The sequence below is a fragment of the Azolla caroliniana genome, unplaced genomic scaffold (genome assembly GCF_043228905.1).
Source record: "Azolla caroliniana isolate FFs.n. ecotype wild unplaced genomic scaffold, voAzoCaro1.0.p SCAF_1, whole genome shotgun sequence".
In the NCBI taxonomy this organism is placed as follows: domain Eukaryota; kingdom Viridiplantae; phylum Streptophyta; class Polypodiopsida; order Salviniales; family Salviniaceae; genus Azolla; species Azolla caroliniana.
The window spans coordinates 4,665,351-4,686,758 of record NW_028230436.1 but is presented as its reverse complement, the minus strand read 5'-3'; the positions used below and the strand labels follow the sequence as shown (position 1 = coordinate 4,686,758).

The window sequence follows — 21,408 nt, the reverse complement described above, 5'->3', positions numbered from 1 at the left end:
AAGGTGCTTAGCTATAGATGCCATCTCTCATTAAAAATGCAAAGGATATTCAATAGATGAAGTGATAGTATGCTTTATTCAATATTGCAAGTTCAACTCACTAGAGAAGAATAGAAATATTGGATTGGTGGTTCATTTGATTGCCTTGAAATTTACTCTTTTCATCTCGCATTAACGTTGCCCTCTAGTAATATTAACCAAAAAAATAGAAAACCATAATTGGATCTGTTCTAAATAAGAGCATATTGAGTTGAGAGAGAGAGAGAGAGAGAGAGAGAGAGAGAGAGAGAGAGAGAGAGAGAGATGAACATCCACCGGAGACAAATTGCAATCTATGAGGGGGCCTCGCCCATGGCAAAGATGAAACCTGGGTTCTCTCAATTTTATGACTTTGATGCTATGGTGTAAACCACCAAGGCAACAACCACAAAAAGAGAGACAATTATCAAGATACATTATCATAGGCACTTTTGTCCACCCAGAACCCCTTAGGTCTCAAAAATGTGTCCACGCCACATTCTCCATGGTAAATCATTGTGAAGATCATGAATGCCCTACTATTAACATAGTCTTAGGAAGAATGTTGTTGTTGATGATGGATAATTGTAAACAATGGTTTTGAAAAGTTGCTTTAGTTTATGCAACTTCAAGAAAGTTAGGGGCGGTATTATCATAGCTTAAGTTATAGGAAGGGGGGGGGGGGGGGGGGGGAGCAATCGTTATCCTCATAAATGTATGACTAGCATAAAAAGGGTACCAAGGAATAGGAAATTATATTGTGTCACTTTAAACATCACTGATCACCAAAATGGCACTCACTTCCGTGGAGCAAAATGTAAAAGAGATGCTTGTAAGGGTTTAAATATGGGTTACACTCACTTGTTGAATTCACTGATGTGAAATTTTGGGTCTTCAGAGGTGGTGGTTTGTTTCCCACGCGCTTTAGTTCTTGCCCCTTATTTGTATTGATGTCTCGACTATTGGCACGTTTATAGGACAACCAAGACTTACTACATGTACTTTTCAATGGCGGTGTTGCTCATGGTGTTAGATATTTAAGATAAAGCCACATGTTTGTTTGCTTTAATGAAAATTGTATGCTTTTTCAAGAGAAACAATTGAGTACATGGATAACAAAAAACTTCCTCATTCTTTTTCTATACATGAAATATCCGATGCAAAGATCGGAGGATTAAAAGACCAATAACTTCTTTATAATCCTTTTTTCTATACATGAAGACCAAATTAACTTAGCAGTTAATTACAATACATACTAAATACAAGAGATTTCAAGGATCTACAACAAAGACCTTCAAAAAAATGCCATTTGTCCTAATACATCGCTAACAAAACAAAGTCTAAACCTAGCTAGTTCTATTTTCACAAGCAATGAAAAAAATCTCGAGAGACTCCAAAGGATGCCCTCACAACGAGCCTTGTAGCAAGTACTTGAACCCGTGCCTACAATTGGAACATGTGCACACCATCTCGGTAGCATGAAGGTTGCAAGTTGCTATTATGAAAACATAAGGATTTATGTTGCCCATTGTTTACACCCACTCTAATGCCCACATGTCCGGCCACACTCAAGAATAAAAGAGATGATTCAATAGGTCATATGCTCAAGCCCCCGTTGTGTAAAAAATATTAAAGTTGGAACATGATCTTGCAAAGTGCCTCAATACCAACGCCAAGATATTTGTTTGCCACATCATTTCACCTTCCTTTTCCCCACTAATGCTCATCCGCTTTTCATTCATATGGCCCACAAAAAAGGAGCTTTTGATGAGTCTTAATCACACGGCTCTCAGGCTGGCAAGCCCCATGTGGACAAGACGACACCGGACCACACTCAGGCAGGTAGGCAGGCGAGGCCGTTTGTTTGATTTACAGCAACAATGTATCGTGACAAGAGATTCAGGGGTCTATCTGGAACACAACATAGGAACGAAAGTAGCATATATAGATCGGCATTTTATATGGCCGCGCAAGGAAGGGCATTCATTCATTGATGAGAGGGGCAAATGGGCGGATCGGACGAGAGGGGAGGACAAATAAGGCCGATGGGCGGTGGCCATCAGCTTTTCGTGTGTGTGCCTAGTACTAGTAGTAGTCTTTATGTACTTCTTCTTCTTCTTCTTCTTCTTCTTCTTGTTCTTTGATATATATATATGTAGTTTCCTTGTTTACTCTGCTACTTCTCCACACCTCTTCCTTTCCCTCCTTCCTCACAGATAACTAAACCCTAATTTTCCTTCTTCTATTTCTCTCTTTCCCCCCCCCCCCCCCCCCCTCTTCCATAACCCCACCTCTTCTTCTTTCTTTCACACTGCACACCCTCTTCCTGAAGACAACCCATAACCCTTTACCCTAGACTCCCTCCATCCCATCCTACAAAAACCTACACGGTGGCTATGGCTGCTCTGGCTACGTCCATTCCTGCGTCCATGAAAAGAGAAACCCTAACCCTCAACCCTAATGCACCTCTCTTCGTCCCTGCCGCCTTCCTTGCTGCCGAGGATTTCTCACCTGAGTGGTGGTGCCTCGTTCACACCTGTCCCGCCTTCCGTGAGTATTGGCTTCACGAGTATTGCTTAACCGATCCTGACCAATTTCTTCTTCAGCATCATCCAATGACGAAGAAAAGTGAAAACGACGGATTTGATCATGGATCTGCTGAGGTCGAAGTCGTGGTCGATGTCGATTTAGCTATGGAATTTAATAAGTTTCAGCTGGACTCAGAAAATATGCCTCCTTTCTCAAGTGAGTATAATATACAGTTTTCTATGTTCATTTTCTGAATTTGGTTTAGCTGCGTTTTCTGCACCTTCCCACATCGGTCTATTCGGTGAATCAGGGTTTAGTCTCTTAATGAGATATGTAAGCTTTCTCTTGTACCTCCTAAATTAGGTTGTGTTGAAAACGTCGACATAGTTTGCTTTACGCTTCCAGTTTCGTGTTCGTTTTAGGATATATGAGGTTAGATCTGGTATTTTTATCAGCACATCTGCCCTATAATATAGGGTTTCGCTGAAATTTAGAATCTTTCTCTCGCAAATCCTGATTTTTCAATCATTCGAGAACTAGGTTTTTCTGTATCTCTTGCACATGCGATTTCTCTCCCCCTTGAAAAACTTTTTTTTTGCCCCAAATATCCCTATTTTGTGGTTACGTCCCCAAATGCTAGTGATCAATCCACCTACAGAACAATTAGATGGTCAGCGTGAGCCGATCTAACTCTATTTCAATTAGATGGTCAGGGTCAGGATCAATCCTGTAGGGTAACAATGGAACCTCAACGATGTGTATGGAAATAAACAAGAACTCTGGGCTTATAGTTATCTTTCAGTATGTGGTATTCTTTCGGTTTGTTTCGTTTTTTTAGATCCAACCTGTAACTAACTTACGTGTTTACTTGTGAGCAGGTACAGAGAAAATAGACATGGTGCTGAGCCATTTGAAGCCGAAGAAGAAGAAGAAACAAGAAGAGATGTATTCGAAACCTTTACCTCCTCCAAAACCTATACTCCGGCCACAGAAATCTGCACTGTGCAGCAAAACAATTCATCAACCTCGATGAAAACCTGTTGTTGATACTTTGACATAGACATTTTCGCCTCTCTTGGCTACTTTCTAGACTCCTTTTCAGTTTCGTCTGCACATATATCTAGCACTGTATAGAAGAATTTTCATCACTTTGTTTTCATGTAATTTTTCATCCTTTTAGTTCCCAAAGATGCAACAAAAATACAAAAAGAAAATGCATAACTAACTTAGGTACGCCACTAGTTGGGAGTGGTTTAAGTCACATTAGCCAGAAGCCAATGATAAATCGGTTTTTAAAGTTAGGGGTTGTCAGTCACCTTAGCCATAGTCTGACCTCAAATTGGTTATGGTGACTGATGAAAATATGTACAGTCTGTTGTGGTTAAATCAAGTCAAATTATGTTGCCCAACATCTAATTTCTAGTCTGTTACATGAACTTTCCTTTTTATTAGTGCATGGTTTGTACATGGATTTAAGCAATACTTCTTTATGTCACTAAGTTATGTTAAATTTGTTATATCCAACTTCTTAATGTTCTAATTTGTACGTGGATTAAGGCTCTGTTTCTTATTGTGTCACTGTTGTGTACATGGATGATAAGTAAGGTGATCAGTTAAATTGATGAAGATGTGTTTCTTAATCTGCCATTGTTATGTTCATTGTTTCTTAATTTATTCAAAAGATCATAATGCTCCATAAGGCAATAGATAATTAGGGCACCACACATGAAGAATAACTACACAACATATAACCATGATGACTAAATATTTTCCTTCATATGATGATGGTGGGCAAGCAACAGTAACAAGAAACACAAGATAGTCATGAGATTTATCTGTGTCAAAATGTTTCTTATACTTCTTGTACAACTTTACATTGTCAACATAAAAATTATAGTAAAAGAACATTATCTAAGAAGAGTTGTTGCAAAGGTGTTGAGAAAGAATAGTATTAACTTCATTAAGTAATATTTTTCCCATAGGAGCGAACTTGGGCAGAACCAAAAATAACTTTTGATACACCAACTATACAGAAGAAATCCTGCCTACTGAGACATTAAATGTTATTATTCTCAAGTAAATAGCGTGAAAAGCTTATAGTGCAAATTGAAATGCACAACAAAATCCAAACAAAATTAGCTTTGTTAAAGTAGTACATCAGGAGCCTTTTTTTTAATTTTATGTTCACCAAGGTCCATGTGAAAAATGTTTTTCTTTTTCCTTTCTATATACATTGCAATGTGCAAATTATCGATAAACCAAATCATGCTTAAGTGTAGTTTCAAATTTCTACCCAAATATGGTAAGTTTTTCTACAAAGAGTACAACATATAAGAATAAAGGAGGAGCATCAATCATATTCATCCCCTCCCACTAGTGCATAAGACCTGGCATAAAACAAAATGAGCAGAAATACAGATAAAAAAATAAAACCTTGTTAACTAACAAAAGGAAAAAGAAAAAGGATTTTAAAAACCAAACCTGACTTGTTCGCAGAATCGCACCAGAGTGTCAGCATGATTTCGTGCGGCAATTTCTTCGATTTTCAAACAATTCTCAGGAGTCACTGTTTCAGCAAGCTTAAGCTCACAAAGTTCTTTCAATGAACAAGCTTGTGTCAGAACAGCTGAATGGCCACCTCCTGCTGCCAGTCGCCGCACTTCTCCTACACACCTGTCATCAACATTGATCTTGTGATACCTTGGCGTTTATGCTGGAAACGCACCCCGTCCCTCTTCATCATCAAGGTTTCAGTATAGGGCCAAAACACCAAGAACTCCCCAGAACTTGTTGAATATTTACCAACAAGAATACCCCTATGTTTACAGATGATACCAGAATAGCTGTCTGTTGTAGTCATATTGGTTGTGCAGAGGCACATTCTAGTCATTTTCTAAAACTTGGAGGTATTACGGTAAATATACCCAACGAAGTTAGGGTTCTTCTTGTCTGGTTTAACCTTTTATTATACAGAAGAAAAATACCAATATACCCCAAACAAACACTTTTTCCTACCTAGTAAACTAGTTATAACGAAATTGGAGACATGGGAGGTGCATTCCAGTAAATTTCAAGTGCCTCGGGCTATGCTAGTAAATGTGCAAAATGACAGGGTATGCTGGTGTTTCTCCGTTATTTAATTTGCTTAGATGGGTAAATTTGAATTTTGTGTGTCCAATTAACCACTGCAAATTGTCTATAACGAAATTGGAGGGGCATTTTGAACAACTTTTAAAAGCCAAGGGAGGTGCATTCTGGTAAATTTTAAGAGCCTAGGGCTCTCGTAAATGTGGCAAATGTGAGGTATGTTGGAGTTTTTCTCCATTACATAATATATATTCGTATATCATTGATGCTATGCAATGGCACTTACCAATCTATAGGGGACGGGTACCATGCATATGGAGACTTTCCAGTGGCCGCCTGACCACAACTATTATAGCCCCATCCAAGCACACGTCCATCGCTCATTGCAGCCAGAGTGTGACATTGCCCACAGGTCACTAGTTGAACACCACGTGGAACAAGAAGCGTAGGGAGGTGACGTGAAAATAAGCTTAGATCATTTGAATAGCAAGAGAATGAGTCGGATTGTGGGCCTATCCCTAACTGTCCAGCTTGACCACCACCCCACATATATAGAGCTCCAGATTCTGACAATGCACATGTATGGACGCCTCCACATGCAATGTCCCTGATTTTCACACCTTCAAGACCAACTACTCTTCTTGGTAGAACTTCTTTCTGAGGAGATTGCAAGGTGCGATGTCCGAGCTGCCCCATGTGACCTAAACCCCATGTGTACCTGTACAGAGCAAAAGGAATGAATGCTTCAATTATTGCGAAACAAAGAGGGGAATAAGAATGCATATCGCTGATTAACATTACCAACAAGATGTAAAGCCAGCCCTAATGATTAGTAGGAGACAAAAGAGACAATAAGTAAGGATAGACGTTAATATGTGGGACGGTAGGAGAAAGAAGACAAATCATCAAAAATCATTACATGGTAGAGTCACTGCATGGTGATTCAAGGACAAATTAAATTCTTAGCAAAATTTGCATCACATAATAGCACTATCCTCTTTTGCTATGCCTAAAAAATACAACAATTTCAAACCAACCATAGGAAACTCAAACATTTATGAACATACATAAGATGTCTGTAAATTGCAAATTAATTTAAAAATTGCAATTGTAATGTGAACAGAACTTTAGAAATCTTGCAAAAAAAAATCAAATACTCAGCACATAAAAAAAATAGTCACAACCTAAAAAAAGACAAAACACCCGAGATCATTACACTCACTACAATTTCTAAGAAATAATTATTATATGGGAGGAATATTCTGAATATTCAATGTAGCCTCCAAATAACCACAATAAGAAACGGTGGACAGTTCTTCTTTCTAGAAGTTTCTGCTGCAAAGATTTTGATGTGCGTAAAGCAACAGAAGTGGTAACAGAACTCAAGAAAATTAGATGTAATTTCATGGATTTAACGATAATTGATTGCAGCAAATAAAATGATATTTACATATCCCATTCCAGCAATGCATTATTAAACTGCCTGCTGGAAACTGATCAAAGTTTTGCATATAAATCTTGACAATATTAACTTACACATCCCCCGATAAAGAAACTGCAGCTGTATGATTATCTCCACATGCTATTTGACTTATTTGAACATCTTCTGGAGGCTCATCTAGAAACTTAACAAATTTGTTAACAATACGAGCTTCTTGACGTCCTTCACAGCTGAAACCTCTACCCAATTGACCATACTCATTATAACCTACGAAAAAACACATTAAAAAGCAATCTGATCAATAGTTTGAGAAACTTGAAATATTAACATAATAAAATTCATATTTTCATAGGTTGATATATTTGCATGTGTATACAAGTGCTATAATCAGTCATATTACCCCAGCATTGCATTGTTCCCAGCTCAGAGAGTGCTGCAACATGCGATGCTCCACAAGCTACCTGAATCACTGCCTGTTTAACCACAATAAGCAGTTAAAAATTCAAATTTTAAGTAGTCGGGCATGTGCTCAAACTTCTAATGATAGAATTCAATCTTTGTAAGTGAGAACAAGACAATAACACACTGGTTATAATAACAGCTTCAAGCGCTTTCCAATAGGAACTTTAATAAATACCACGAAAGAGCAGTGATACTATGTGAGAGACAAGAGGAGCAACCAAGAAGACAAAAAACTGAGATTGGACTCTGAAATGAGAATGGCAATAATTTTGTAGTTTTCGCACTGACACTTGGTCACGCACATTCAACATGAATTGCACCACCTAACAAATTAACTGTGAGAAATTTCCATGAATTAACATATGAATGATAGCAAGAGTCTATGAAGTTGCATGATTTTGGTGTCTAGCTCCATAAACCTATGGTTGGTATTATGCCTGTCTTAATTCAGCATTCACTCTTTGACACATTGGAACTACGGAAATTGTTTAATTTTGAAAAAAATTATATTTTTATACTTTTCCGTGGTTTGTTCTGACCTTATGTGTGTTCATTTTCTGAAAGATCATGTGTGGAGAGCGCACTATGGCAATAAAATAATTAGGCATAGACTCTCCTACCAAGCGAGGTAATACTCAACTGCAAGAGAAATGAGAAACTTCTCGTGAATTTTAAGAGTAGGATATAAAACTCAAAGGACAAGTGATTACTTGTTGAAAGAGGTTGGTATCTAATAAGGGGTCTAATTGAAAATGAAATGCTCAATGAAGAGATATTCCAATCTAGAAAGTCATCAAACATAAAAGTATATGATGTTGTTTTCATAGAAAGAAAGAAAATTATATTAACGTCTTTTAAGAGGCCAAAAAAGAGATTCTTACAATGTTTGCTCGTCTGTGCATAACATGAAAAAGAGTCGTAAATTGATACAGTACTAGTTTGAATATGTTTCATTCAACGACAGCATGTTTTACATTACCAATAAAATACAAGCAACATGTCATTTATTCACGCCAAAGATACCACATGTAACGAAATGTGTAGCAGCAGTATGACATCTATTCGAAGCTGAACGTTATTTCACATACCAAGGTTTGAGGAAAAGCACCGTAAAAGACTTGAGGATAGTTTGATCCCTGAAAAAAATTAAATAGAAAACATTATGCACTTCCCCTCCATCTACAAGGCACAAACCCTATTACGAAACAAATTCTGGTCTCTGGAGAGACCAGTTACAGAGAATATTTGTTACCTGATTTTGACCCCAAACCCAAAGTCTTGTAGTCGGAGAATCACCTTGAGACACCTTTCGAGGTCGAGCAATGGCTGCAGTGCAATTCGCGCCACATGCAACAGACTTTACAAACTCCTGATCTAATGCTTCAACTCTCTTTGGTTCAACACAACCATCCTCAGTTCCATCACCAAGCTGACCAAATTCATTTGAACCTGTAGAAGCATTTGATCAGACACACATGATTTCTTGCATCTGGAAAATTCAGACATTATATTTACCTTCGGGAAGCATATATACTATACAGGAGAAACAAAAAAAAAATCGATAACCTCAGTTAATTAATACAGCAGCCACCACTCCTCCCAATAAAAAAATCAGACTGGTAGTATCGAGAAGTTAAAGATAGTGACTACATAGCCCTTTTAGACTACTTTGTGATCCATTCTTCTTCAGAAGGGAGCATTGTAACAGGCTGGTTTACCCAGTCAAAATGCATTCATGTTATGTTTTACACAAGTGCTTCGAAATATAAAAACAAGGGGAGAATTAGGTCACAATGATAATTCCCCCCTAATGATTGAATGTCATCGAAATAGGATCAGCTGCAGGACATTGTAACACCCAAGTGATCATTTTACCAGCCATGGAAATCTTACTCAAAGGGTTTAAATATATGCTGGCTTATCTTAATTTCAAAAGTATGAAAGCTTCATCATCTCCTTTTCCAAAAGTCAATCATTTTTGCTTTTATCTCTAATTCTTGTCAGAGCTCCTAGGGCCTTGTGTTTACTTATCTAATTCTCTGAGATGATATTAAGGATTGTTGTTCTCCAATCCGCAACAAAATTTTGAGATATAATCTCTCTTATGGTCTCCTAGACCATTTTGGCCTCTTAAGAGATAATAATAGGGTTTGTTCTCAAAGGTGAGAACAAAATTTTAAGATGTAATCTCTGTTTTGGACTTGCAGTCCATTTTGACCTCTATATTAATATATATTTGGTTCTCTTTTAATACAATACATAAAGGGAACTCACAAGGCACAAGACCTTGATGGGCTTCATAACTACTTGAGACTTGGACTACAGGTAGGGTTGTCACATCTGGAGACTCCACTTTGCCAGCTATTAAACCATCATGATTAACCACGTGTTGAGCAAACTAAATGACTGCATAATTTAAGACTACCCAAACGATCTTCACAAATGCACACTAAAGTAACAGGATGCAGTTCATTAATATTCCGGAAATGGCAAAATCAACTATGGACTATAGCTTAGTCAATAGAATGACTAGAATGAACCATTGCCTAATCAATAACAATTGCAAAAATATAGATGTCATGGCTGGAAGTTTTTGCATAAACAATGATGCGCAACTCAAAGGGTGTACCATCCATACTGAATTCTCAGTATTTTTTTTCATGTCTTATTACATTTCTCATTGCTATAAGATTACCCCCTTAAGCTCTAATCAGTTGCAAGAAAAATAAAGATTATGATGACAACAAAATTTTGTAGTCGGCATACCAATTTAGAATATATTGCTACTGCAGCATCAATTCCAACGTTGCCTTCCAAATGAGCATTGCTGAAGATAACCCTCTACACCATTCCAAGTTAAGTGTGAAGATGTGGACAAATAGACAGTAAAACACCCTCTAATTTGCAGGCAGTTATATTTAATCGACAGTCCAAGAAAAATATTTCTGGTGTGCTTAATCGTTCAAAACCCTATTTGGTCCATGTCTTTCCTTACATATCAGATGAATTATTAATGCTGTATTCAATCTCTGATAAAGTTCCTAAATTTAGTGAATACTAAGGAAAAAGTTTTCAGATTCCGAGGTTGAAAGATTGATCATGCAGAAATAGGCTTTGTGGCCTAAAGTTAACAATGCCCAAAAACAAAGTGTATAAAATAAGAATGTGCCAACTCTTTGAACGGCAAAAACACTCAAGAACCAATTATTAAAACAATAGGTCTCCTTCAAAATCTTGAATAATAGTTCATTATGTACCAATACTATAAAAACTTTGTACCACATCTATTCATGGCCTATATCAGAAACATTACCTGTGGATTTTTCATGAAAAAAATAACATCATTTTCTTATACAATTTGTGTGCATATATCCCTTTGATAGTGGTACTTTTCTGCATGCAAAGTGTGTCTTGCGAAAACCCATCATATCCAACAAAAGAAACTTCTAGTGGATTTTATGGATAACAACTATTCAAAATCCACACATACAAATCCCATATGGTCATTCCCAATTCTGCATTGCAGAAATAGCCTTCTGGATCAGATGATCCATATCAGATTCAAAAATATTGCAGAATCTATGTCATGACATATTCAAATTGTTTGAGAAATGCATTCCATTACTTAATCACCCTAAAATTCACCTAGAAATAAATACAAAAATAAAATACACACCACCACCACGACAATCAATATAGGAGGAAAAAAACATATTTGGGTATGAAAAGGGAAACGAAAAAGCATCAAACAAAAAAAGAGGATTAGAGAAAAGGGAAACTCCCAGATACCTCCTAGCTTTCTTTATTTCCCCAGATGCCCCTTTATTTTCGTCCTTCACCCAAATACCGTTGACAATTTTCCTAGAATTTGGTCAATTAATTCCCTTTCCCTCAATTATATGAGGTATTTTGAGAAATTAAATGTGAGGTTAATTAATTCTCTTATTTTTCTCTTTTAGAAGTTGACAAAGGGGCATAGGGAGCGATTGAGGAAATACCAAAACGTAAGTGCATACAAGGCAATAAGAAAAAATCAGTTTATTTGAGGGGGGAGAGGGGTATCTGGGGTTTTCTCCCTTCAGAAAAAGAGAAAAGAGTAAGTTTTGCCTACCCCATGTGAACAAGGAGCCATCGGAGGTGACCGTGGCAGTATGTTGGAGACCACAAGCAATGTCAAGCATTCTGATATTGTTGGTGTAGTTGTTCGCAGAAGTGACATATTCAGATTTAGGTTGGTGTTGGTGTTGATTTTGATTTTGATTTTGATGTGAGCGGAAGAGGGAGGGAGAAACAGGCTTTGGGATCCGGAGGCACTTGCGCACGTGTGGGCTGGATGCCGTCTGTCCTCTGTCATTGTAGCCCCACACATACAACGCGCTGGTGAGGACGGGGGCATTTGAAGCATTGCCATTAATTGTGGTGATTGTGCTTGTCATTGTGCTTGTCTTGGAGGTGATTTGAGGTGCCATTGCTTTCTTAAATTCCTGTATCAGAGAAAGATAAGGGCTTATTCTTCTCCTTCTCCTTCTCCTTCTCCTTCTCCTTCTCCTTCTTCTTCTTCTTCTTCTTTTTCTTCTGTGTGTGTGTGGATCCGGGGAATCCTGCACACAGAATAAATTCTCTCTCTCTCTCTCTCTGGACTTCCGATTTCCTGTGAAAAAGCCACCAAACTCTATATGTATGTATGTATGTATGTATGTATGTATGTGTACATAGACCCACTTTCATAGGGAGCATATGTAGGAACATATGTACATACATCACTTGTGTGTGTGTGTATGTGTGTGTACATAGACCCACTTTCATAGGGGGCATATGTATATAGAAACATATGTATGTCACATACATGATATGTGTGTGTATGTATGTATGTGTCCATAGACCCACTTTCATAAAGGGCATATGTAGGAACATATGTACATACATGACATGTGTTTGTGTGTGTGTGTGTGTGTGTGTGTGTTGTGGTAGTAGTATACATAATGAAAGGAGGAGGGATACCAGGAGATGGCCCGGCCCAGAGAGGCATTTGGAATGTCCTTGGTGAGGGGGCATAATGCCCCGAGAAAATGATGGACATTATGCCTCCACCAAATGCACATACATATTTGCATCTCCTCCGCTCCATAACATCTCTGTCGATTAGCAACACCAAGATTCCCTGAACTTACATCTACCGTTTTAACTAATGCCTCTTCTTTAGAGCCCTAAATATTAGGGCTTTTTTTATTTTGTACATCAAGAACTCCAAACCCCGTTTCAAAGTGTGATCGAGGCAATCCAAATCCCCCGTAAACAATAAAGTTCTTGCAAATTCATTTATATATATGCAATATTGGGTGTGTTAATATATCAAACTTGTTGTGGTGTGTTAATATTCGAACTTGTTGTGATTATATGCTAATGCTTTCAAAATGCAAATCTCGCAATTTTCTCTCTCCCTTACCATATATATGTAACATTATGAAATGGTTGCATTACGGTTATTGCGTTCTAGTTTATGATATTGTTGATGATGCTAATTGAGAAGACAACCAACCTAGTTATGAGTGAATTTTTGTGTTCACTCAATCATGTTAGGTACAAAGGCATTTCACTCACTCTTTCTCTATAGCAAACATGAAGATCAAACCAAGTGTGGTAGGGAAGTTCAAAGTTCAAAGAACTTTGTTGTTTGTTAACAAACTCATCACGTATTGTTGGCTAGCTGATTTCAATTCTAGAATGGATGGAGCAGATGATTTCTCCATGAAGCATGGCATGCAAAACTAAATCTCCCCCATTGTATTATCACATCCACTCACACAAAACCCATATAGGAATCATTAATTCCCTCGCAAAACAACTAGTTCAACTCATCGCTCGTTTTTTCAAAGTCTCTATTCGTTCATTGCTAATTTCTAGCATTGTCGATATCATTCTAAATGTCAAAGTTGACAATGAATTCCACACTAGTTCATTAATCCATCCCACCCCACATACTCTTATCGTTTGACGAATTTCAATACGACTATCTATATAATCTATCTCGAGGTTTTCCGCAATCTCTTGCGATACATGATTTCTTATGTTTATAGAATAAAGGCATTGTGATGTCTAACGTTCGTCATGATCTATAAATTAAGGAGGTGCATAAAATAACCCCTTGCAGTTTGACTCGATGAAGTGTGGGCCCCGCTCATATGCATTAGGCCACTTCACTTATATATGATGGCCACATTAGAAATGGGGCATGGGATTATGGACGTGGGTATTTTTGAGAATTTTCTGAAACTACTTTTTAATGGAAGAGAATTAATTGTGTGTCTTCTTGGCTCGTGACAAAAACGCAAACGCAAACGCAGGGGCATTTTGGGAGATTTCCATGTACGAATTTGAATGAATGAATGTATGTATTGTATTACGTATATGTATATTATATATACATAACACGTATGCACAAGATCCTTTGTCTCTATCCTTATTATGTCTCTGTTTCTTTCAGAAAAGCACACACTTTTATAAATAGCCATGGCTTGTGCTACATTCATGGCTGCTCGGTAGATCCACACAACAATATCACTCACAGAGAAACATCAGAGTTGAGAGAGAACGAAAGAGACAGTGAGAGAGAGAGAGAGAGAGAGAGAGAGAGAGAGAGAGAGAGAGAGAGAGAGGGAGCTCCTTTGTGTCCATGGCGACTGCTAGAGTGATTGGAACAGATCGTATCATTAGGAAGAAGTTTCTTTTTTCGAAGAACTTCAATGCATTCACTAGATCCCTTTGCAGTACTACTACTGGCAATGGTGATACACAGAGTAGTAGTGATGGGGTGGTCTCTAAAGTTAGCTCCAATATTAGCTCTGCCTCCAAAGATGACCATATAGGTGCAAAGGATTATCTGATGGGCAGTCTTCCTTCCACCATGAAAGCTGCTGTCTTCTGGGAGCCTGGGAGACCCATGTCTATTGAAGAACTTCAGATGCCTCGCCCGAAAGTAGGTGAAGTTCTCATCAAAACGAGAGGTATGTTAGTTTCTAGTATCCAATTTTATATTTTCTTAAAATAATTTGATATTTGTTTGTATTTGATTTGATTCATTAGTGGGTTTGATTTTGATTGTTTTTCTTTTGTTTGATTCATTGATGGGTTTGATTCTAAGTTTTGTATGTTTTTTCGTTTGATGGGCCTGATTCTAAGCCTGTGGTTTTTCTTTTTGTATGTTTAATTCATTGATGGGTTTGACTGAATTCAATCTATTTTTGTTTTCTCATTTGATTTATGAAATCATTGTGCAAATTTTTTTGATGGACCCTACTGCCATTAAAAAATATATTTTTTTGTTTGTTTCATTGATCGAATAAATTTATATGATTTATTTATTTGAATTGTTTGGATGATTGAAATCTCTTTCCATCCCATTGGATGGTCGAATCTTTCTACTGTTCATTGGATGGATTCATCAATAGGCAAAATCTGTGATTTTCCCTTTTCTCATTCTTTGAACGGGGGCTGATCGAATGATTATGTGTCTTTTTTTTATTTTGATTGGGATAAATTCTTATGAAAATTTGAAGTAAATGGAATATTCTTTTTTATTTGTTTGATTCATTAGTTGATGGGCTGAATATATGTGTTTTGAGCTATTCATTGATTGATATGTTGAATCATCGTGAGATTTTTCTCGATTGAATCATTGATCAGATATTTTTATTTCCTGTACACATCTTTATTTTCTCTGATCCAGACTTATTATTTTGTTAAATCATTGTGCATTTCTTTCTCGATGGATTCATCAATTGAATCTGTATGCTGTATACATTTTTTTTCCGCTGATCCAGAGTTGACAGGCTAATGGAGTTGTTTTATCCTACCTTCTTTGTGCTGGTTTTTTGAATGGATTCACTGATGAAACATGTAATTTTTTCTGTATATATCATGGTGCCTTTTTTTTCTTGATGGATTCGTTGATCGAATATGGATGCTGTATACCTCCAGTTTGCTTTTGCTGATTTGGTTTTATCAGGCTAATAGAATTATTTCAAGTGACCAAATTTGGTGATTGAGACTAACTCATGTACCAGAATGTATGTCTTTGCTTTTCATGTACATTACCTTTCTATGTTTTTTGTAAAATAATCTGGAAATTGTGAGAACACAAAAGTACTGCCCATAACAATGTAATTCTAATGTGTACAGCATGTGGAGTCTGTCACTCAGATCTTCATATAATAAAGAAGGATCAGCCATTTCCGATGCCGGCTGTTTTAGGCCATGAAGTAACAGGCGAGGTTGTGGAACATGGGCCTCTGACAGATGCTGCCACTGTGAAAAGGTGATAACAAAGTGTGATAAAAGCTGATAAGTGCATTCAAAGGATCTGATCTTGGCTAATACAAAATGTCGTTATTGTGTAGGCTTCCAATTGGGTCACGTGTTGTCGGAGCATTTATAATGCCATGTGGTGGCTGCTTTTATTGTATAAAAGTAAGATCATGTTTCTTTTCTGCTCTCTTAATGGCTCTATGGTTATTTGGAAGCTCCTGTTTCCTCGCTACCCTAAAAGTATTTGTGGATGTCCAGGGTCAGGAAGATTTGTGCGAAACATTCTTTCATTATAGCCGAGGAAAAGGCACACTGTACGATGGAGAAACACGACTTTTTCTTCATAAGACTGGTAGGATGGTATCATGAAAAGTTTATATCTCTATACTCTCCTGAAGGCTTCTTCAGGCTTTTGAAAACCTTACCTGTGATTTCAAAAGCTTTATTGAGAAAGACCCTGGAGACCACCTTTAGTTCTATGAAAACCTTTCACATTGTCAAGGATAAGTTTTTGAGGAAGACAAAACTTGAGTTCATCCCTGAAGATATGCTAGGAACAGTATCAGCAAAATCCATTCCCAAATCAACTAAAATTTTAATGGCTTATAATCTTTATAGGAAAACCGATACATATGTATAGTATGGGAGGCCTTGCAGAGTACTGTATTGTTCCCTCCAATGGGCTTGCAGTTATTCCCGAGGTAGCACCCTTCTCAGAGTCTGCTATCCTTGGGTGTGCCGTTTTCACGGCCTATGGTGCAATAAAGAATGCAGCGGACATGCGGGCTGGAGAGACTGTTGCTGTCATTGGCACTGGTGGCGTTGGGTCCAGGTGCAGATAATTACATGTTTATCTGTGTTTGTGCCCATATAAATAATTTCTAATATGTTTGTGTGTGTTATAGGGATACATGTGAATGTACAGTGTATTTGTGCTTAAGTGAACTAGTTCTAATAGATTTGTGCAGTAGTGATAGATGTGAATGTGCAGGTATTTGAGCTCATGCAAACCAGTCCTGATGGGTTTTTGTGTGATAATGATAGGTGTGAATGTGCCAATTGAATCTTAGTGTGGTTGGTTAATGAGTTTATCCAGTTGTTTGTACCTATGTGAACTAGTTTTAATACGTTTACATGAATTGTCGTGATAGGTGTGGTAAACAATTACAGGTGCAGCGGGTCACTGTTTTTTTCAATGTTTGTGCTCATAGAACTAATGTTAATACTTGTGTATGTGATAGAAAGAAATAAAGAAAGAAAGATATATTAATATCTTCTAAAACCAAAATTGGCCCATGAGACAATTGGTTTACAACAAAATGGGGTATTTACCCATTCATCGAAAGTAAAAATAAAATAAAATAAAATAAAATAAAATAAAATAAAACTTAAGCTAAAGAGTTCTAGTATTATACAAAAACAGAGATAGGTATCGATGATAGGGCTGTGTATATTCAACATAAATTTGCTGATTGGGTTCAGCTGTATCTGTGATTGTGCTCATCTGAACTAGCTCTAATTGATTTTGTTTAAGTTAGTGATAGGTGTTCATGTTTTAATTAGGCGAATTGGGGATAGTTGCTAAGTCATCTGTGATTGTAGTAGTTGAGTGGTAGTGAAGGTGTGAATTTGCTTTTGTAGGTGTATGGCGTGTGTTCTTGATAGATGTGAATTTCTTAGGTTTGAATGGTAGAATTTTATTAGAGGTTCTTTTGAAGTTATGCCAATATAGCCGAGCGGAATAACAATTCCTTCAAGAAAATGGTTCTTATACTGTCTTTTTTCACAATTCTAGTTGCTTACAGATTGCTCGAGCCTTTGGCGGAAGGAAAGTGATTGCAGTTGATATCAGTGACAAAAAGCTAGAGAAGGCAAAAGAACTAGGGGCAACTCATACGGTGAACGGGTTAAAGGAAAATGTTCCTGAGAGGATAAAGGTCAATGATTACCCACCATCATCATCATTATTTTTTGTTGTTGGGGGGGTTGATTGCAACTTGTGGCAATTGAGACAGGGTAGGAAGTTGACAATCTATCAAACTATAGCTGATAGGTCAATGGCTAGTACCACCAAAGCTAGAATAGATTTTTCTACCCAAGAATCGAAAATGTTGAATTTGTCTTCACACAAAGGGTCATTAATCCAAGTGAATGACTTGGTCGATTGCTTATGTATTGGTAATTCAGGAGATCACTGAAGGCAGAGGTGTAGATATTGCCATTGAAGCGTTGGGTCTTCCCCAAACATTTGTTCAGGCTACTTTAGCAATACGAGATGGGGGTAGAGCCGTGATCATTGGGCTCGCACCGTTCGGTGTGACAGCACACGTGGACATGACTAGACTTGTGAGGAGACAGGTAAGACAATTGTGGTCCTTGGCTCTATTTTATTAACTGAATATAATATGCAATTAATCTTTTTTGAGCCTAGAGTGGCTTGCCTTGTTATAGTTGGGAGTGTGTTATCTTATAATGTTGTCTTTGACACTGTGATAAGGTGCGGATTATTGGATCATATGGAGCTAGAGCTCGACAAGACCTCCCAAATATTCTCGGACTTGTTGAGATGGGATCACTAGACCTTTTATCCACGGTTACGGAAAAACGAACCTTAGAAGAGGCAAATCAATGCTATGAAGCATTGGAGAAAGGGGAAATACTAGGGCGTGCCATTGTGGAAATGTAAATATTTCAAATGGATGCATTATGTTCTTGGTTTTTTTTTGGTGTAGAAAGCACACTTTGACAGAGGGAAAATAAGAAGACAACCATATTGGAATCCATAGAATTTCTTGGACATTTATGGGACCAAAAAGAGATTATATTCTACTTTGGGAAGTGAGGTTGCATGGACATGGCCTATGAGGTGGGAGCGGAAGAGTGTTAATATTAAATTACAACCAAAGATGAAAATGTCTTAAGGCTTTAAAACCTTGGAACGACGGACATACTTGTTTAAGAACATTTGAGGTACGTATCCCTTCCTTCGATAGGGTATATGGTGAATCCAATGTTGTGTTGTGCGAATGTCCGCGTCAATATTGCTACCAATAACCCCTAAGTATCTTGGCAATAAACAAGAATTGAAGATGATATTACTTTTGGACATGAAATTTCGTCATAATAGAGGCATGGGTTCATGATAATTTGGGTCACGCTAATTCCATAGGAGCACACATTGTTGTTTGTGCTCAAAACATAAGCATGTGAACGTTCACACATGAGTGACATTGATAGAAGCTTCATAGGATAGGAGGTGAGTAAGATACCCATGCATGTCTTCATAAATTTGTAAAACATTCTCTCAGCAAATCCCAAGTAGTTTCTTATAAGGACATTGTATATTGTGATTTTCTAGCATGTGGTTTATACATATATGTTTCACTACCCTTGAAATACATACCCTTTGAGACTTCAAAACCCCTTTCCATGATGTGTTTTATCAATCACAATGAATGTTGACATGATCATGTAGTAATTGTTACTTGGGTAGAATATTTTGTGATGTAGTTAAGCTTCAAAGGAGCAATCCAAATGCAATAACCACTCAAATGTTGCATTAAAGTCCAGCTTACTAGGATGTTAGTGCAAATTGTTACTTGGGTAGAATATTTTGTGATGTAGTTAAGCTTCAAAGGAGCAATCCAAATGCAATAACCACTCAAATGTTGCATTAAAGTCCAGCTTACTAGGATGTTAGTGCAAATAAAAACTGGCACCACATTATTGTGAACTAGTGTCCATTAACAATAGGCAGTGGTTCGGTTTGAACAGAACCGAATTGCGAAACCGCAGCTTAACAGTTTAACGGTTCGGTTTTAACAGCCATAAACCGCGGTAAAAACAGTTTAATGGTTTCTATTTTTATTTTTTATTTTTAAAGTTTAAAAAAATTTATAAAATTTATAAAAAATTGTAAAAATTGTTTTTAAACAATCTTTTTATTTTTAGACCTTATTCTCACATTTTAAGAACATCTTAAAAATTTAAAATAATGAAATTTTATAAATTTTAAAAAATTAAAATTTTCACCTATGTTGAAAACTGAAACCATGTTTAACGGTTTGGAAAAAAAAAAAATAACGGTTTTGTGGTTTGGTTCGGTTTGGACCCTCTCAAACCGAACCGAACCGTTGTCGATTGTTAGTGTTCATCCAAACATACAATGGCTAGTTTTGTTACCTACCATAACTAAGAAGGGATAATGTGGTATTCCCAAAAAAGGTATGCAAATAACAATCAACATACAAATTAAGCACATAGTAATAGTAGATTGTTGTTAGATGATATATGACCTATATTTCAAAGAAAATATAATATTGAAATCCATAATCCAAAGTTGTCTTAGTAAGTTGATTTCCATTATCACAAACCAATGCACACTTCGAGCATGAAGACCCCAGTTTTGTGATATTAGTTTATATAGACACCTTACTTTCATATAAGCAATAGAAAGTTGGTTTTTTTAATACTATGAAGTTTGGGTCATAAATTGTAATATGTTGTTGATATAGAGACCTTGCTTTCATATAATAAATAGAAAGTTGTCTTTAAAGTTTGGGTGAGAATGTGCGAAGAGCTTTCTGAAAAAGTCTATCAACATTTAAGAACTAAAATGACAAGCACTTATAGCACATGTTTGCAATACAATCCCCCCCCCATAAACACTTGCAAGTGTACACTTTTCTAAACAATCAAATCTGACTATCCTTTGATGATTTGGCATGATTAACAACAAGACATTATGGTGAAAGCACAATGCAAACATATATCTTCTAAAGATAGTCTCCGAAATTTTTAAACAATTGCACATGCATCCTTTTCTAAAATGCAATGAGTCTCACATCCTAATTCAAGAAAAAATAACAATGGACATGCATGACATTATTTTAGGCATACAATTTCTCATTAATTAAGCTATTATTATAGGCATACTTCTAGAAACTTTCCCTTGTATTGTATATATCATCATCAATAATATAAGACATTATGTGATAAAAAATGTGCTTTATATCTCAATGAAAGATATTTAACTAACAAACGGCTACAACACCATTCACCTCCGATACACTATACACATAACACATTAGAATGCACCTACTAGCTTGAATGAGAAATGTTGCTTATGTTGTTGAAAGCACGTTATGGAGAAAGAGTTGAAAAAGTAGATAATGTTGAAATGGAACAGTAAGTGTTATCAATCAATTTTATCTTACAAATCGATCAATTCAAGTTTATGCTAGTACAGACATGTAGTCGTAAGTTTTGTGCTTAGTAACTTAAGTTTGTTATTAATTATATCTCTATCAACGTGTTTGATATTGCATTCATTATATCAATCCTCACATCTTTATTTCCATGGTCATATACAACTAAGATTGAAGTTATGATTTCTCTTTTCACGTTAAATTGGCTTCTTGAGGATAGAAAGAAACTAACGTTGGAAATTGAATGTTAGGTTAAGTGATTTGACAGTTGAAATGGAGGGTAATGACTTTAATGCCAAGTTGACATGTGATTTACGACAATGATTCTAATTTGCCAGCTATATGCACTAGAATGGTCCA

The 21,408-nt window shown here is 36.8% G+C and overlaps 3 protein-coding genes across 4 annotated transcripts; 2 read left to right on the top strand and 1 right to left on the bottom strand.

Annotated features, from left to right (window-relative positions):
- The first annotated feature begins 2,339 nt into the window (after positions 1–2,339).
- LOC147868506 (uncharacterized) lies at positions 2,340–3,956 on the top strand. The gene is made up of 2 exons (XM_087320007.1): positions 2,340–2,763; positions 3,426–3,956. Exons 1-2 carry the CDS (start codon positions 2,415–2,417, stop codon positions 3,578–3,580), a joined length of 504 nt encoding a protein of 167 aa, XP_087176133.1. The 5' UTR covers positions 2,340–2,414; the 3' UTR covers positions 3,581–3,956.
- A 712-nt stretch (positions 3,957–4,668) lies between these two features.
- On the bottom strand, positions 4,669–12,065 carry LOC147868505 (Regulator of chromosome condensation (RCC1) family protein). Its single transcript, XM_087319995.1, has 8 exons — positions 11,649–12,065; positions 8,790–8,986; positions 8,626–8,673; positions 7,476–7,548; positions 7,171–7,342; positions 5,921–6,352; positions 5,029–5,220; positions 4,669–4,934 (listed from the first exon to the last, which is right to left on the bottom strand). The coding sequence occupies exons 1-8, from the start codon at positions 12,004–12,006 to the stop codon at positions 4,898–4,900; spliced, it is 1,509 nt and encodes a 502-aa protein (XP_087176121.1). The 5' UTR covers positions 12,007–12,065; the 3' UTR covers positions 4,669–4,897.
- A 1,962-nt stretch (positions 12,066–14,027) lies between these two features.
- On the top strand, positions 14,028–18,679 carry LOC147868504 (GroES-like zinc-binding alcohol dehydrogenase family protein). Of its 2 annotated transcripts, none has more exons than XM_087319986.1 (9): positions 14,028–14,117; positions 14,158–14,541; positions 15,716–15,851; positions 15,934–16,003; positions 16,100–16,193; positions 16,460–16,673; positions 17,637–17,778; positions 18,029–18,199; positions 18,339–18,679. In XM_087319986.1, exons 2-9 carry the CDS (start codon positions 14,211–14,213, stop codon positions 18,525–18,527), a joined length of 1,347 nt encoding a protein of 448 aa, XP_087176112.1. In that variant the 5' UTR covers positions 14,028–14,117; positions 14,158–14,210; the 3' UTR covers positions 18,528–18,679. The 2 variants fall into 2 exon arrangements, with proteins under 2 accessions (XP_087176112.1, XP_087176105.1); XM_087319979.1 differs by having other exon boundaries at positions 14,072–14,117; positions 14,152–14,541.
- The last annotated feature ends 2,729 nt before the right edge of the window (positions 18,680–21,408 follow it).

Excerpts from the sequence above, each read along its gene's own strand:
- LOC147868506 (XM_087320007.1), top strand. The coding sequence starts at position 2,415 with ATGGCTGCTCTGGCTACGTCCATTCCTGCGTCCATGAAAAGAGAAACC. Across the intron at positions 2,764-3,425 it reads AAATATGCCTCCTTTCTCAA|GTACAGAGAAAATAGACATG; the intron begins GTGAGTATAATA and ends ACTTGTGAGCAG.
- LOC147868505 (XM_087319995.1), bottom strand. The coding sequence starts at position 12,006 with ATGGCACCTCAAATCACCTCCAAGACAAGCACAATGACAAGCACAATC. Across the intron at positions 8,674-8,789 it reads GGGTTTGGGGTCAAAATCAG|GGATCAAACTATCCTCAAGT; the intron begins GTAACAAATATT and ends AATTTTTTTCAG. Across the intron at positions 4,935-5,028 it reads CGATTCTGCGAACAAGTCAG|GTCTTATGCACTAGTGGGAG; the intron begins GTTTGGTTTTTA and ends GTTTTATGCCAG.
- LOC147868504 (XM_087319986.1), top strand. The coding sequence starts at position 14,211 with ATGGCGACTGCTAGAGTGATTGGAACAGATCGTATCATTAGGAAGAAG. Across the intron at positions 14,542-15,715 it reads AGTTCTCATCAAAACGAGAG|CATGTGGAGTCTGTCACTCA; the intron begins GTATGTTAGTTT and ends TAATGTGTACAG. Across the intron at positions 18,200-18,338 it reads CTAGACTTGTGAGGAGACAG|GTGCGGATTATTGGATCATA; the intron begins GTAAGACAATTG and ends CACTGTGATAAG.